The sequence below is a fragment of the Adiantum capillus-veneris genome, chromosome 12, assembly GCF_014529385.1.
Source record: "Adiantum capillus-veneris isolate H3 chromosome 12, ASM1452938v2, whole genome shotgun sequence".
NCBI lineage: Eukaryota > Viridiplantae > Streptophyta > Polypodiopsida > Polypodiales > Pteridaceae > Adiantum > Adiantum capillus-veneris.
Genome location: NC_140942.1, coordinates 332,094 through 349,857, shown reverse-complemented (window position 1 = coordinate 349,857; position 17,764 = coordinate 332,094). Strand labels below are relative to the sequence as shown.

General features: G+C 44.6%; 1 protein-coding gene across 3 annotated transcripts in view; it reads left to right on the top strand.

Moving 5' to 3' along the window:
• The window catches only part of LOC147445193 (DNA binding / DNA-directed RNA polymerase), a 31,946-nt gene extending 14,397 nt beyond the window's left edge, over nucleotides 1-17,549 (top strand). Inside the window, exons 9-12 of one of the 3 annotated variants that reach the window (XM_086524746.1) lie at nucleotides 16,819-16,899; nucleotides 17,003-17,050; nucleotides 17,104-17,178; nucleotides 17,264-17,549. In XM_086524746.1, coding sequence (XP_086380872.1) covers nucleotides 16,819-16,899; nucleotides 17,003-17,050; nucleotides 17,104-17,178; nucleotides 17,264-17,380 — 321 coding nt within the window. In that variant the 3' untranslated portion in view covers nucleotides 17,381-17,549. Of the gene's footprint in view, nucleotides 1-16,818; nucleotides 16,900-17,002 lie in introns of all 3 variants that reach the window. The other 2 variants (XR_015189759.1, XM_086524745.1) reach the window with 2 other exon arrangements.
• Nucleotides 17,550-17,764: the final 215 nt, after the last annotated feature.

Sequence of the window (17,764 nt, the reverse complement as noted above, 5' to 3'; positions counted from 1 at the left end):
CGAAGCAGATACAATAGGGACATACTCCCCTTTGAGCTTTACATCCAAAACCTGAGTTTTGCCCCTATGTTGAAGGGTGATCGTCTTGCCGAAGGCATCCAACACGCCGTGTACTTTGAACATCCACGGAATTCCAAGTAGCGCGTCGCACCCTTCCAATGGCATGATATAAACTTCTTCTGTGTCTACATATGACTGAATATGCAGACGCAGCTTTCCAATAATGGGAGTAACACACTCTGAGTGGCCAGGACATGCCAACCCTGCCTCTGCCGTGTACCCCATCTCTTCAGCTCTGATGCCTAGCTTCATAGCTAACTCTGGTGAGATAAAGTTTGCTTTGGCACTTGGATCAAAGAAGATGAGTGCTGTCTGATCTCTAACTTTACCCCATGCTCTGCATAACTCGCTAGCATCTGTACTGGACGTGTCACCCACCATATCTGGCACCAAACCTGCCGTGGGTTTAGGCTTCTTGCCTTTCTGGTCCTCTTTATCATCTGAGTCAGCTGGTCTTTTCCTTTGTGGACAATTGGTAGCAAGTGACCAGGCTGCTCGCATATAAAGCATTTGTTTTCAGCCATTAAGACCTTCTTTTCCTCGAGTGACTTACGCACAAAAGGCTTCCTTTTTTGTTTCTTTGCCTATGCTCGAGAAGTCCCGGCTGAATCCTTATCTTCGTTGGCCTTTTCTGACCCCTGTGACGCTTCAGGAGCCGTTTTCACAAAGGGCTTCTTCACTGGAATTTTCTTTTGCTGCCCTCCTTTCTCGTTGCTCGGAAACCCACTGTCCTCTCCTTTCAACAGGGCAAGACCAATGTTAGCAACTTCCATGAGCTGGGTGAGGGTAGCTACTGGTATAGTAGTCCCGAAGCCCTTTAGGCAGCCCACAACAGTACTATTTGCTCTGTCAATGGCACAAATCTGTAGGAGGTTACTGAGAGTAATGCTTTACAAAACCTCCGATTGTACTCCAACAAGCTCTTGCATGTAGCTGAAGTGAGTTGGCGCCAATCTGTCTTGGTTGTCAAATTCATTTGACAGCCAAGCAGATGCAAACATTTGCTTGAAGTAGACCCAAGTGGCGGGTGCGTGTCCTTGCATTAACAATGCCATCCATCATGTAAGCGCATTGTCTTTCAAGAAAGTGGCAGCTTTCCTGACCTTAGAGGCCTCTGTAAAATTCCCTCCTGCATAAGCTGTATCGAATTGCTGGAGGAAAGTAAGAGCCTTTGCCTTATCCTTGAAGCCACTAAAAGTGCTCAACTTTACAGCTGCACCACCTTCTTTGTAAGCTTTCGGCTTTTCCAGTGCCCCCAAATTGTCATAAGGAATGGTCTGCAACATGGGCATTATAGTAGGAGTCATCCGTGCATCTTGGCCATTAACATTTTGCGTCATAGGTGCCATATCTAGCCGCTGTCCGTGGCACCCCAAATTGGCCCTGGTTGCTTTGAAAACCTTGCTGCATGCCGATGCTACCATACACGGGGTTTGGCATCATGCCTTGCATACCCCCAAACACTGTTCCTGGCATGTACGGCTGGCTTCCAGGTGCATAACCAGCCATACTCTGGAACATAGATCCACCCCCGAAATACCTAGGATGTACCGTGGGTGGTGGAAAAACTGGATGCTTTGCCTGGTAACCAGTTCCCTGTCCATTCATGACAGTATGCGGGCTCTAAAAGGTGACGGGCTGAACTGGCATAGCCTGTAAAACAGGCGTTCTAACCACCTGTTCAAGGACCCGTGGGAGGAACATGCTTTGGAGCTCCTAACCCCGCAACATGCGAGCGCTCCCTATCCTGTTGGGGCGCATGAAGTACTTGGGCTTGAGCCTCAACAAGCTCTGTTCGCGGTGTAGGTTGTCTATTTTGCTGTGGCACTAGTGGCGCTTGCAAGAACTCCATAAACCTTTGGTTTTGCACCAATTGTGAAAACACATTCACCGCGGCAACTAACTGAGTCCTGAACGCATCATCCTCAAGTTGCCCCGTCATAAAGCCCTGTTTTGGAGGAACATTCACATCAATAGGAGGTGCAGCCAGTCGTGGCCGTGAACTCTTGCCAATCTCGAACACCATAGGAATTTCCTGTGTGTCCTTTGAAGAGGAACCCTCTTCTATAATGCCCTTCCCTTTGTCAGCCATAGTGTAATCCCGCGTTTCTGTACTCTGTGTCTTTACCCAAAACAACCGAGGCTCACTTCTTGAGGAAAAAGTGATTTATGTTCCGGCAACGGAACCTTGAAACCGGCCAGTGGGGTGGTAGGCTTTGGCTTTCACCCGAAATTCTTTACTTTAGACACACACAAAGAGAACTTGCAACGGTAACCTGCGACGGGGAGTAACACTTAAAACACACACACGGCTCGGAAGCTAAAATGCTCCGAGCAGACGTAGACAACCTGTAGGCCCATTGGCGGCCCTTTCGGTATTTCTTTATTCTTTAACACTAGGTTCGTAATGGGACACTTTTATGTTCTGTTAAGTGACCATTTTCCTTGAATTATGTCAAGAGTTTCAAAATGGATTTTGAGGTGCTATTTGTCTAGAAAGTTGTCTCATGAGCTGAAAAAAACTTGACATTTCTTTGGAATATCAATTCCATCTTTAACCTTGTCCTTGCACAACATTTCACAACCTAAACTGTGTGAAAAAACGGATCCTGTTTTTGGCTTTTTTCAACTTTTTGCAACTATACCACTCTAGAATTCATGTTTGTGAGGTCTATAATGCTAGAGAACTATCTTTAGTAGTCCTCAACATGTCCTGATGCTTCTAGAGAGAAATAAATGTTAAAGTTGTAAGTTATGACCAAATTACAAAAATTGTCAAATCCTGTTTTTTAGCCAATTTTAGCTCCTCTATGATTTTTTTGGTGGCTTTCATGATATCCAAATGCAGTTTTGATTTTCTATGTCGCATATTGTAACACAAAGCTAATATTCCTTGAGTTTTGGGGCACCTAATACCCTATTTTGCATAGTAGACAACGATGGTTGATTTTTTCAATTATAGAAGAAAACGAAACATTCTAGTATATCAAGTATAGCTTTTTCAATATTGTTAGTTTCTTGTGACAACTACATGCATTTTGTAGGTAGTAACCATATCTAGTCATAAGGATCGAATTTGGCTAGATATTGAATAGTTTCTATGGGATTCTACAACTCATAATGTTGAACCCAGTTTTTTCATGTTTGCTGTATTTAGCACTTCATCTTTGTCCCCAAGATTCCCCTTGGTAAGAGATGTATTATTCTTTTGACATGCACCATGGCTCCTTATGAACCTAAAGGACAATAGAGAACTAAGAAAACATGCATATATTATTTGTATTGAGCGTGGCTATAGAAACTTTGATGATAGGTTTGCAGAATGGTAAAAATTCAACTTTTTTGTACCTATTTCTTTTGGCAAAACAAAAAATAGTGAGTGAGAAGCAATCATATGTTCTGATCACCAACCCATTGAAGTTAACTAGGGAATTTATCTCAAGTCCTACAAAAATCCCTAATCTTATTTTTATGCAACAAAATGTAAGAAATGACTGTTTCGATGAAAATGTACTGATCCATCAACTTTGGAGGCTTGGTGTGACCAAAAGATGAGAAATTTTACAAGTTTCTTATTTTTTCCATGTGTAGTAGGCCTTGAACTATAACCTCATGAAAGGATTTTACAAAATGAGTGGATCTACTATGGTTTTGGAGGTTTTTTTCAAAACCCTGAAAGGACACTTTTATGTCCTGTTAGGTTACCAACCTAGTGTTAAGAGGGTAGCTTACAAGAAGAGTCTTGGGAATTCTTTACATGTATCCAGCTAGATACCACCTGCTCTGGCAAAATCTCGATAGCATAACAGTCCCAAAACTTGCCCGAAACCAATTCCCCTGCTGGAACTCACTGCCACTGACATAAACCCTTTGATTTCTGCCCAAAAACAGTAAATTCAGCATGCTGTATTTACGGGTTTTTCCCTGTTTTCAGCCCTAAACTGTCCTCTAACTGTGGGGCATTGTTACCAATGGTTTTGGCATTCGTATGGCTGAAAAACAGTCCAAATTCAGCGCATAACCAGTGCTGAAAACGCACCTATACGGTGAGGTTATCACCCTCATCGGTGCTTGCTTTTGGAGCAGTAGTTAGCTACTCCTGTTCCTGCTTAGAGAGGCTCTTGCCTCAGCAAAAACGCATGTAACCACACAGCTGTACATGAGTCAAATGAAGAGCCCTCTTGTGGGGCATTACATTACTGCACGTAGGGGAGAGAGAAAGTAGTGTAAGGTGTGCAGGACATGACTTCTTGCTCCACACTGTACATGAGAGGGAAAGCTTGCAGTCAATCGCTCTTAACGTGTGACAGCTTGCAAATGAGGCCCCTCCCAGCTAGAAATCGAGCGCCAGGTTTTCTGCATGAGGCAAGTACACAGAAAGGTGCCACTTGGCACATTTACAAGCAGTTTCCCGCTTAAAAATCTTCTGACTGGTTCCCCAGTTGACTTTGCAGTAGAGTTTTAAAATGTTCCTCTTGTGATTCCGGAGGTAATGACGTGAACAGATTTCGTAGCCCAAAATAGGAGTTCCCTAAATTTTAGGTGATGCTTCCGTTGGGCTCCCTTTGGTCTTCTGACCGTCTATCCCCATTGGGACCGCATCCAAAAATGCAATGTGGCCCAACTGTTGGGTACTTTCCCTTGGTTTGGCACTATGCGTTTATTGAGTTCACTTCCTAGTATCCACCAACTTGCTAGGTGCATCGGGGGGACCTACATGATCTTGAACTGAGCCTAGATATCCTCTTACTATACGAATTCTAGTGCCGACCAACTTCTTGCTACGGGTGAAACTACTGTTCACATTGGCCATACAATGTCCGACCATTTGCAACTTCAAAAAGAGGGTAAACAAAAATCATTGGAAAGAAACCAACAACTAAGGTTAGTAGTTGCCACGTCCTCGTGACATAGTTAACAGTTGCCACGTCCTCGTGAGTCGTGACGGGAGCCGTAGCAATGTCTTTAAACTAGCTCTTTTTTATTGATGTGATAACCTACTCTTGCGTGTGACATGAGTCGACGTATGTTGGAAACCACTTTGTCGATGCGATACTCGGGCAAAGAAAAAGGCAAGTCCCCTGTGTATTTTTCAATCTGTTCCAATAAAGCGATTTCCCTAAACATAGAGACCGACAGATAAGTATCTCAAAATCTTTGGTTGTATGAGTGTTATAGGCTTGGACACTCTAAGTGGAAAATCAATAGCTAGAATCCATGTGTTTCTGCAGAAAGGATCGGATCAGATTGAAAAATACACAGTGGGTTTGCCTATCCCTTTGCCCGAATTGCATCGACAAAGTGATTTCCAACGTATATCAACTCTGTCGGATTCATTGCTAGAACCCATGTGTGCTGCAGGAAGGATCGGATCTATTGGGAATTGTGGGCTTTGTCCTATATTGGTGTGTATCTCCTCTATCCTACTGGGATGCATAGGTGGCACAGGACAATGTGTTAGCATGTGGAAAAGGTACTCAGGGTGTGGGTACCCATGGTGTAACAAACTGCTACGTGTCAAAGCCTAAAGAATGGAGCCAACTTACAGATGTGGCCGAGGGGCCTAAACCCTAAGAAGAACAAGTAACAGAAGAAGAAGTCCTACCAACTTATGAGGACCCCGTCCGATGGGGCCCCAAGTGACACAAAGGATTAAAATAAAGCAGGACCCGCACACACACAAAAACTGATGACGTGGTAGATTTTTGAAAATTGCGCTGACATGATGACGTGGCATGCTGTACGGAATTCCGCGTTTTGTGCTGGCTGATGACGTGGCAGGCTGTACGGATTTCTGTAAATTGCGTTGGTAGCTTTTTGGCTTTGCTTTTGGACCATAAGCTTTTGAGTTTTAAAGGCTTTTTACTGTAACTGCTTTTCAGGCCAAGGGCCTTTAAATATGAGGTTAGGGCTCATTCTCTGGCATGCTTCAGAGAGAAGGTGCAGAGTCTGGAGTACCGGCTTGTACCGGCTGGAATTCCGCCACTCCGTGTTGCGTGCCGTCTCTCTCTTTCAGTTCAGTTGTTATTGAAGTGCTAAAAGTCTGTTTAGTAGGGCTCATTCTCTGGCATGCTTCCTGGAGAAGGTGTCACCAGCGTGTGACTACTATCTATCCTTTTTGTTGATTTCTTTCTTATTATCTATTTACTTTCACTTTTTGGAAACACCCCTCGGGAAATCTAACTGCCCTGCATTGCATAGCTAGTGTGGAACTGTCCAGAGGGAGTCCAGGCCTGAGGGCAAGAGAGCACTAAGGTTGGACAAGGACTATGGTTAGCCAAGTGGGGTCATTGACTAGCCAAAGTGGAATCCTTTGCTACAGAGGCTACATTTCAGTTTTGGATGTGGCCGCAGTGTACAAAGAGGGTCGGATGACCTAGAAAGATACAATGGCAGCATCTCCTAAAATTTAGGGAACTGCTATTTTGGGACCTGAAAATGTCTTCGCGTCATTACGTGCAGTTTGACATGGGGATCATTTTGTTACTCTGTGGCCAAGTCAACAGAGGCTGCAGGTGAGATATTTTTAGACCCGAGGGTCTAAAGCGGGAAAATGCACAAATGAGTGACACTTGGCACTCTGAGGCCAGTTTACTACTTATAGAGAAGGCAAAAACGTGATTTATAGCTGGGAGGCTCATTTTGCAAGTCTCTGTCACAGGTTAAGAGCTATGGAGTGCTTGCTTTCCCTCTTATGCACAGTGCGGTGCCAGGAGTGATGCCCTGCACGCTACGCACTGCCCTCTCTCTCCCCTTTGGCAGTATGTTATGCCCCTCTAGTGGGCTTTTCATTTGACCAATGTACAGTTGTGTGGGTTCATGCGCGATTGCCGAGGCAAGAGCCTCTTGCACAGGTACTGGATTAGCTAGCGGCTAATCCCCCCGCAGGTACAGGTGAATTCGGAGAGGTTTCACGCCAGAAATCTCGTCCGATTCAAAGGGCAAGTAGCCCTACAGGTGCGGGAGCTCGAGGACTTGCTAGGGATGCGACCGGCACGCGAAACGGAGCCCGAAACAGTGAATTACAGCCTGCTGTGTATTTTTGCAGGTTTAGGGTTTTGGCCCTAAACGGACCCTAATACCCCCAGGAGGTTCGGGGACGCAAGGGGACCGCTGTACAGGCGATCTGGCGCATTTTCAGGGCTGAAAACAGAGAATTCAGCGTGCTGCAGATTCTCGCCAGGTTTTGCAAAGTGCCCGTATGCGTCGGGAAAGTCGGTCAATGCGTGGGAATACTGACCGTGAAGGGTTCTAGTACAGTTATGCTGCCGAAATCAGGCTGGAACAGTGGAAATTCAGCCGAGTTTGTGCGGGGCAGCTTGTAGGGAACCACAGCGTTTATTCCCTCTTTTGAACAATAAAGAAATACCGAAAGGGGCGCCTAAGTTAGGGGCCAATCTGGTGTCCGTCTACTCATACAGGTGCAATCTAGCAGCCTGTATCCCTCTCCCCTTTGTTGTGTCTTGAAAGTACAGGTAAAATAGACGACTAATAATGGGTGAAAGCTAAATCAAGGTTTAAAGTAAAGTCTACCGCCCTTTTTGGATTGAACAGGCCGGTTTCATGGTTCCATCGACGGGATTAAATCACTTTTTTCCATAGAAGTGAGCCTTGGTCAGTTTTGGGCTTGAAGACACAGGGGATCATAGACCAGACACAGGGAATTGTAATTATGGCTGACAGACCAGATGATGTGACTGAAGAGGTTTCCTCTTCACAGGGTCAACAGACACATGAAGTGGGTGAGTCCTCAAGACCACCACAGACTGATGATGATATATTCAGGACCCAGTTGGCTACTGCTGTGGCTATGTTCACACAAGTAATGCAGAATCCGAGGTTTTTAGCCTTTCTGCAACCTCCGGTTCCGTCTCAGCAAGTTGGGTCACTGGATCATATTCAAAAGCCTGTTAAGGCTCGAACACAGGTGATTCATACCGCACAGTCAATGGAAACACCTGTACACTTGACGGAGAACATGCAGTCTCCACAACGTATGCCTAAGGTGCAAGAACAGGTGGCTGAGATGCCAGTTTTTCAAGCTGTACCAATTCAGCCCGCCACCTTTCAGCAGCCTATAGCTGGTTCTAATGGGCAGGGAAGCAACTTACAGGCTATGCAACAGGTCTTCCCACCACCTTCAGTACACCCTGGCTATTTTGGAGGTGGATCCGTATTCCAAAGCATGGCTGGTCATGCACCTGGAAATCAGTTTTATACGCCAGGAACAGTGTTTGCGGGTGCTCAAACGATGATGCCTAACCCCATGTACAGTGTCATGGGTATGCAACCAGGGTTTCAAAGCACTCAGGGACAATTTGGGATGCCACAAGCAAATTTTGGTATGGCTGGAATTACAAATCAGCAGCCAAATATGGCATTTCCAGGTCAAGTTAATAGCGGCCAAGGAACACAAATGAACCCTAATAGTGTTCCCATGTTTCAGTCACTTCCATATGACAATTTAACGCCGCTGGAGAGGCCAACTCCGTACAAAGAAGGTGGCAAAGGAGTGTCATTCACGACCTTTACAGGGTTTGATGACAGGAAGAAGGCTCTTTCATTCCTCCAGCAGTTTGATAAGGCCTATGCAGGGGGAAACTTTACAGAGGCTTCAAAGGTCCGCAAGGCAGCCACTTTCTTGACAGGGAATGCGGGACAATGGTGGACAACTTTATTGCTTCAAGGGCAAGCTCCGTCCACATGGATTTACTTCAAGGAGATTTTTGCAGCAGCATGGTTATCTGATGATTTCGAAGCAGATGTCATGACAGAATGGCACCAGCTTAATGCTGCCACTTGCAGAAATCTGGATGATTACAATCGGAAGTTTTGGAAAGCTCTACTTCCAGTAACTTCCTATAGGTTTGTGCCATTGACAGAACAGATAGAAAAATACTGTTGTGGCCTACCCAAAGGATTGAGAAAATACTGCACAAAGACCAAAGTCACTACTTTGACGCAGCTCATCGAGGTAGCAAACACTGGCAATGGTTTGCTCAAGGGAGAAGATTGTGAATTTAACACTGGCGTCAAGGCAGGATCAGGCAAGAAAAATTCAGCCAAGAAGCACGTTCCCAATGAGGCTCCTAAAGGGACTCAGGAGTCAGCCAACGCAGGGAAAGACAAAGCTACGGCTGAATCAGAAAAAGGACCAGCAAAGAAATGGAAAAGACGTTTTCCTCGCAAGTCAGAAGAGCAAAAGAAGGTCCTGAGGACAGAGAACAAATGCTTTATATGTGAGCAGCCTGGCCACATCGCTTACAACTGTCCTACAAAGAAAAGGCCAGCTGATTCTGAAGACAAGGAAGACAAGAAAGGAAAGAAGCCCATGGCTGGTCTAGTGCCAGATATGGTGGGCGACAAGCCAAATTCAGATGCAAGTGAGCTTTGCAGAGCATGGGGAAAGGTTAGGGATCAAACAGTGCTTATCTTCTTTGATCCAGGTGCCAAAGCCAACTTCATTTCCCCAGAATTGGCTTCAAAGTTGGGAATCAGACCTGAAGAGATGGGGTATACAGCAGAGGCAGGTTTGGCATGTCCTGGCCATACAGAGGCTGTGACACCCATCATTGGAAAGTTGCGTCTACATATCCAGTCCTATGTAGATGCTGAAGAATTTTACATCATGCCACTGGACGGATGTGATGTGTTGTTAGGTATTCCTTGGTTATTTCGTGTACAGGGAATCATGGATGCCTACAACAAAAAGATCACTGTACAGAGCAGGGGAAAGACTCACATTCTGGATGTAAAGCTTAAAGGGGAGTCTATTCCTACTGTATCAGCTTCTGTTATTACTTCTGTAATGAAAAAGCATCTTTCTGCGTACTTGGTTTTTGCACGTGAAGTGTCAGATTGTGATGAATCAAATTTATCTGTGCTAGATAAAGAAAGGTCAATGTTTTTACAACAGTATAGTGACTGTTTTTCCGATTCATTACCGTCTCAATTACCGCCAGAGAGACCCGAGGACCATGCGATAGATTTGGTGCCAGGCTCTAGCCCACCAAACAAGCCTCCGTACAGGGTTAGTGCGGCTCAGCAGAAAGAGATAATGGGCCAAGTACAGGAGTTGTTAGAAAAGGGGCTGATTCAGCCCAGTTCATCTCCATTCTGTTCTCCAGTGTTGTTGGTGCAGAAAAAGGATGGCTCATGGCGTATGTGCATCGACTACCGTGCACTGAACAAGAATACCATCAAGAATAGGTTCCCTATACCTAGAATTGATGATATTATGGACAAATTAGAAGGAGCAGCTATGTTTAGCAGGATAGATCTAAAGAGTGGGTACCATCAGATCCGCATTAGATCAGAGGATGTGCACAAGACTGCTTTTAGAACGACGTTTGGCCTTTACGAATTTTTAGTGATGCCCTTTGGTCTCACAAATGCTCCTGCTACGTTCAATAGGATGATGGACATAATTTTCCGTCCACACCAGCAGTTTGTTGGTACATTCTTTGATGACATGATAGTCTACTCAAAGAATGAAGAGGAGCATAGGCATCACTTGGCCATTGTGTTCAAAGAGTTACGCAGTCATAGGTTGCTCATCAATGCAAAGAAAAGTGAGTTTTTTCTGGAAGAGATTCACTTTCTGGGACACATTGTCTCAAAGGATGGTGTCAGAATGGATCCTGCAAAAGTTGAAGCGATCAAGTCATGGCCAAATTTGAAGACGGTGCATGATATCCGAAGCTTTTTGGGACTATGCTCCTATTACAGAAGGTTTATCCGAAATTTCGCTGAGATTGCTTCACCTTTACATGCTCTTCAAAAGAAGGCAGTCACCTTTAGATGGACACAGAAAGAGATTTCAGCTTTTAATCTCTTAAAGGAAAAGATGACTTCGGATCCAGTCATTGTGTTGCCAGATCTTAGGAAGTCATTTGTGGTCCAGTGTGATGCCTGCGGTAGTAGCATTAGTGCTGTGCTAATGCAAGATGGCAGGGTAGTAGCCTATGAGAGCAGAATTTTGCAAGGGCCAGAGATGACCATGCAGGTCTATGAGAAAGAGTTACTGGCTGTGATTCATGCGCTCTTAAGTTGGAAACACTACCTGCTAGGTGCAAATTTTGTTGTCCAAACGGACCATCAGACCTTGCGATACTTCTTGACACAGACAAAGTTATCTGAGAAGCATATGCGATGGGCAAATATCTTGTCCATGTTCCATTTTCAGATTGTGCATGTGGAAGGCAAGAAGAACGTTGTGGCTGATGCCTTGTCAAGAAAGCCACAAATTTCAGCTGTGTCGATTCCTTATCATCATGAACTTGATGATATGAGAGAACAGTATGCAAATGATGAAGATTTTGCAAGGGTCTTCGAGCAACTAATGGATGGACAACGTCATGAACACTATCTTCTTAAAGACGGGTTCATGATGATGCATGGCAGATTGTGTGTCACAAAGCCATTGCGACGCAAAGTTATGGAAGAGAGTCATGTCCCACCGTATGCAGGGCATCGTGGTATTGATGCTACAGTTAAAGCGGTTGAGACATTCTTCTATTGGCCTACATTGAGAAGGGATGTGGATGCCTTTCTGCGAGAATGCCTAATATGCCAAAAGGTCAAGTTTGACAGGCAAAAGGCACCAGGGTTATTGCAACCCCTACCTATTCCAGATAAACCATGGGAAAGTATTGCTATGGATTTTATCTTTGATCTTCCGAGAACGCAGACAGGAAACGATGGTATTTGGACCATTATTTGCAGATTCAGCAAACAGGCTCATTTTATTCCTGTCAGGAAGAAGATAAAGCCAGATCAGATGGCACGCTTATTTATGAGCAATATTTTCAAGTATCATGGCATGCCACAGTCGATTGTTAGCGACCGTGATCCACGCATGACAAGTTTGTTCTGGAGAGGCTTGTTTGAGAATATGGGCACCACGCTCAAATTCTCTTCGTCATTTCATCCTCAAACAGATGGGCAGTCAGAAGAGGCAAATTCTACTGTCCTAGATCTGCTGAAGTGCTATGTGTCAGAGCATAAAGGAAAGTGGGAGCAGTATTTGCCATTAGTGGAGTATGCATACAATAATACAGTGCATTCATCAACTGGCAAGGCACCTTTTGAGATAGTTGAAGGTGGCAAGAAAGTTCCTCCCATACTGCATACAAAGGACAAGATATTTGAAGCAGATAAGTATGTTCAGGACATGGATGAAATGTACAAGAAGGTCAAAGTGGCCTTAGAAAGGACTCAGGCAAAGCAAAAGAAAGCAGCTGATCGTCACCGTCGTGAAGTGGTATATTCACTTGGTGATTGGGTGCTTCTACGGTTTGAAAAGGCAAGGTTAAAGAAGATGAAGGGCAAGGAAAGACTGTTTCCAAAGCTCAGCATGCGTTACTATGGGCCTTTTCAAGTGTGCGACATAATCAGTGATGTTGCATATAGGCTGAAATTGCCTGACAGTTGGAAGATTCACAATGCGTTTCATGTGAGTCTTCTCAGACCCTATGTGGGTGATGTGCCAGAAGATATGCCAGCTGAAGATCAGCCGGAAGTCGAGGAACTTGACGAGATCTTGGTCCCTGAACAGATTTTGGCACACAAAGAAAGGAAAGTGAAAGGCAAGGTTGCTAGGCGTTACTTGGTAAAGTTCAGAAACTATCCACCAATGGATGCTAAGTGGATGGAAGAAGGTGAACTTGCAGAGTCACCAACTGTGTTATCACTTTACCTGGAAGCCTTCGATTTGCAACCTACCTTGACCCCTTGAGTTTCAAAGCTAAATGGATTGTCAGTGTGACAATGGCTTTTGAAACAAATGATGTACATGGTATTTAAAGTGAGCTCAAATGAAATACCTGTTACATGAATGTTAGAGCTGTACAGATTGTCAGTTTGGCAATTGCTCTTATGGAATGTCCAAAAGTTTGGTTAGTGCTATAGAAGTGACTATTTCTTGTCAGTCTGTCAAGGATACAGTGATTGCTTCTATTAAAGAGTACATGTGTAACTGCATTCTTAAACTGTCGGTTTGGGTATGCTCGCAAGTGTTACGGGATCCAACGTGTACTATAAGACAGTGGCAAAATGTGCAGCTACCATTTTGTCATTGGAAAGTTCGTGACTCAAAGCAATGGCAGAGTGCGAAGCTACCACTATGTCATTGGGACAGGGTTCACACGCAGGCAATACATGAGTCGACGAGGTGTTGAATACACCAGGGTTGACAATGAGCATGTATGTGTCGTATATGTGTCGACAGGTGTTGAATACATCAGTGTTGACAGTAAGCATGGACGACATAGATGCAAACGAGGACGTTTGAGATTTCAAGAGGGGGGTATGTCACCAGCGTGTGACTACTATCTATCCTTTTTGTTGATTTCTTTCTTATTATCTATTTACTTTCACTTTTTGGAAACACCCCTCGGGAAATCTAACTGCCCTGCATTGCATAGCTAGTGTGGAACTGTCCAGAGGGAGTCCAGGCCTGAGGGCAAGAGAGCACTAAGGTTGGACAAGGACTATGGTTAGCCAAGTGGGGTCATTGACTAGCCAAAGTGGAATCCTTTGCTACAGAGGCTACATTTCAGTTTTGGATGTGGCCGCAGTGTACAAAGAGGGTCGGATGACCTAGAAAGATACAATGGCAGCATCTCCTAAAATTTAGGGAACTGCTATTTTGGGACCTGAAAATGTCTTCGCGTCATTACGTGCAGTTTGACATGGGGATCATTTTGTTACTCTGTGGCCAAGTCAACAGAGGCTGCAGGTGAGATATTTTTAGACCCGAGGGTCTAAAGCGGGAAAATGCACAAATGAGTGACACTTGGCACTCTGAGGCCAGTTTACTACTTATAGAGAAGGCAAAAACGTGATTTATAGCTGGGAGGCTCATTTTGCAAGTCTCTGTCACAGGTTAAGAGCTATGGAGTGCTTGCTTTCCCTCTTATGCACAGTGCGGTGCCAGGAGTGATGCCCTGCACGCTACGCACTGCCCTCTCTCTCCCCTTTGGCAGTATGTTATGCCCCTCTAGTGGGCTTTTCATTTGACCAATGTACAGTTGTGTGGGTTCATGCGCGATTGCCGAGGCAAGAGCCTCTTGCACAGGTACTGGATTAGCTAGCGGCTAATCCCCCCGCAGGTACAGGTGAATTCGGAGAGGTTTCACGCCAGAAATCTCGTCCGATTCAAAGGGCAAGTAGCCCTACAGGTGCGGGAGCTCGAGGACTTGCTAGGGATGCGACCGGCACGCGAAACGGAGCCCGAAACAGTGAATTACAGCCTGCTGTGTATTTTTGCAGGTTTAGGGTTTTGGCCCTAAACGGACCCTAATACCCCCAGGAGGTTCGGGGACGCAAGGGGACCGCTGTACAGGCGATCTGGCGCATTTTCAGGGCTGAAAACAGAGAATTCAGCGTGCTGCAGATTCTCGCCAGGTTTTGCAAAGTGCCCGTATGCGTCGGGAAAGTCGGTCAATGCGTGGGAATACTGACCGTGAAGGGTTCTAGTACAGTTATGCTGCCGAAATCAGGCTGGAACAGTGGAAATTCAGCCGAGTTTGTGCGGGGCAGCTTGTAGGGAACCACAGCGTTTATTCCCTCTTTTGAACAATAAAGAAATACCGAAAGGGGCGCCTAAGTTAGGGGCCAATCTGGTGTCCGTCTACTCATACAGGTGCAATCTAGCAGCCTGTATCCCTCTCCCCTTTGTTGTGTCTTGAAAGTACAGGTAAAATAGACGACTAATAATGGGTGAAAGCTAAATCAAGGTTTAAAGTAAAGTCTACCGCCCTTTTTGGATTGAACAGGCCGGTTTCAGAAGGTGCAGAGTCTGGAGTACCGGCTTGTACCGGCTGGAATTCCGCCACTCCGTGTCGCGTGCCGTCTCTCTCTTTCAGTTCAGTTGTTATTGAAGTGCTAAAAGTCTGTTTAGTCTGTTCTTTTCTATTGGCACGTGGTGCCCGTCTTGTGACAGTGGTATCAGAGCATCAGGCGTGTGCTTTTCTGAAAGCATACCGGTCCTACAAAAGAGCATACAGATTTTATTCGAGGTATCTTCGCTCTCCAACCCGGACTTATTAGCCACTCCCACCCTTACTTCATCGCGCATCGGGCGCGCTCCCGTCTTCACCGCTCATGTCTTACAGGCCATAAGCCAATTAAGATCACTTGCAAGAGAAGGATCCAGATTTGTTTCAAGCAACTGTTTTTCTCAAAAGCAGTGCCATGCAGATGTTGATGTCTACAACTACCAAGCAGCATACTCCAAGGACTTGACAAGCTTTCAAGAAAATTATTTTTCCCGAAGTTATATGGTTTCTCGCATCTTCCTTCGGAGTGCAACTTCTGGCAGAGTGGGGTATCCTGAAATGCTTGCCATGGAAACCCTAGCAGATTATAACTTGAAATTTCTCGACATCTCTCAATAGATGTTTCTTCTCGAGTCGATAACCTTGGTGGTTCGGTGTGATTGCTATCTTGGGACTACCATCGCCTCCAAAGAAACACTGTCTGCTGATGGACCATGCTGTGCTCGGCTACGACCTCATGGAAGGAACCTAACCCTAGTTTTTAGTACATAAGCTGGGATTCCTTTTGTTTCTTCTTCTTTACTGGGTTTTAGGCCCCTCGATCGGGATCTACAAAATTGAGTCAAGTCAGTCCAAGACTCAAAGGTCACTCAGATGTTCGTAATGCCATGCAAATGTTTTCTGATGCAAATATAGTACATAGAGAAACTGATCACGGCATAGAGGATTCTGGCTCTGACAAACAGATTGGCATGGACCACCTTTCTAGGGAGAGTGAGTTTGTGAATGGTCAAACGAATGCATTGATCAAATGTGGCTATGACCATGACGCAAATGCCCTTACCCTAAAACTCGTCACATACCGCCTTCTAAAATCAAAGCAATCGTCCTCGATTGCAGGAGAAAAATAAAAGGACAATGTGCATACTTTCAACACTCATCAATCAATAAATGAGGCTAGTGCCTTAAATTTTGCGGGATCCATACGAAACTCCTCTGACGATATGATATGTCCGAGGTAGTGGATTTGTTTCATAAAAAAATAACTTTTCTTCCTGTCGATGACTAACTTATGGTTTCGAAATTCTTCAAATACCATAGCGAGGTGTTGCCGATGCTCATCCTTCATTGTTGGAGAATATAATCAAGTCGTCGAAGAAAGTGCCAACAAAATCATGGTGCTTTCGAAAAATACGCTCCATTATAGAATTGACGGTGGCTGGGGCATTTGTCCATCCTAATGGCATGACTAAAAATTCATATAACCTAAAAGTGGTACGGAGAGTGGTCTTTGGTATGTCTGATGGTTTAATCTCTCTCTCTCTCTCTCTCTCTCTCAATCTCAGATGTCCTGTCTTTTTCTACTGCAGTGGTCTCCACAGTTGGCTTGTATATGTATGTGGAAGTGTAAGTGTTCTCTAGTGTCAGAGGATCTTATGGGAGTCGAGCCAGATAGGAGTCTGGATCAGAGGCCAGTTAATGTCTTCATTGCATCTTCCGCTGCCTATTCTGAGAGTAGGTTGATTAACGTTCTTGCTTTCGAGTGCTTTCAAATCTGTAGTTATGCAAAATCTCTCTTAAGGGCTTTTAAATCTGTAGTTATGAAAAACTACGGGCTTTAATCTGTCTACTTTTGGAAGGTCATTTCCAAGAGATTTTTACTTCACTTTTGAGAGACTGATGATTTAAAAGTATGAGTCAATCTCTACTTCATTCTTGTCAATCAATAGTTGAATCTTACTTATTGGAAACTGAACAGGACACGGTTTTGTACAGAAGTGCTCAAAGTCGACTGTCTGAAACATCAGCCTTCACAAGTATTCCATGTGGAGTCTGCCCGGTATCATCATCTCTTGGCAAAGTTACCTGCGAGACATTTTGTTTGTTGATATATTGGACAGTCTCTTATTTGTTTTGTTTCTTCTTTGGGGGTTTCTGCATAGGTTCTACATGAGTGCACAAGTGATGGCCTCATTTCCCCCAAAACATGTGTTTATTATCAGGATTGGCTGAAGTTTTGATTGGCCTGAAATTGCACATTTAGACGCTGTGGCAGCAACAATGCAAAGTGCTTTTTCCTGAACAACTTTGGAGTGACTTGTCAAGGCCCAAAAGCAAGGTACAGACCTCCTTTCAGTCAGTCAGTCGTTCCGTTCTCAAATATCTAGGAACAGAAGATGACCTCTGAAGGCTCTTGAGGGCAGGTTGCAAAGGATGCTGTACGAACCACAACCGTGAAAGCTAAAGTTGGGAAACCTGATATTGTTGCCCCTTATGAACAAATAATCAGCCAGGATGAGGGAAATCCATGTACTGGATGAAGTGTCTACCCACTCAAATATTAAATGTTATTGATTGGTGTCCCAACTGTTTATGAATTGAGAGGAACGTAAGATTGTATGTGCACTTTGTGTGTGTGTGTGATACTTTGAGAAAAGGTAATAGTTGTTAATCCTGAATAATTGCACACGTAAACGTCACTTTTGCTTATTTATGCTTTTTCTTTCCGACAACATGCTGTATGGGTGTGGTAACCTTCTAACTTTTTGAGGGCTGGTTCTGTATATTTTGGTTTCCCAGTATAACTATGCTCTCAACAAACTCCAATGTGCAAGTTTGAGCACACACAACTTTGCTGATGGTGAACTCGCACCCATATGGGGCCTTAGAGTTCACATGAGAGTCTATACACTACAATATTCTGG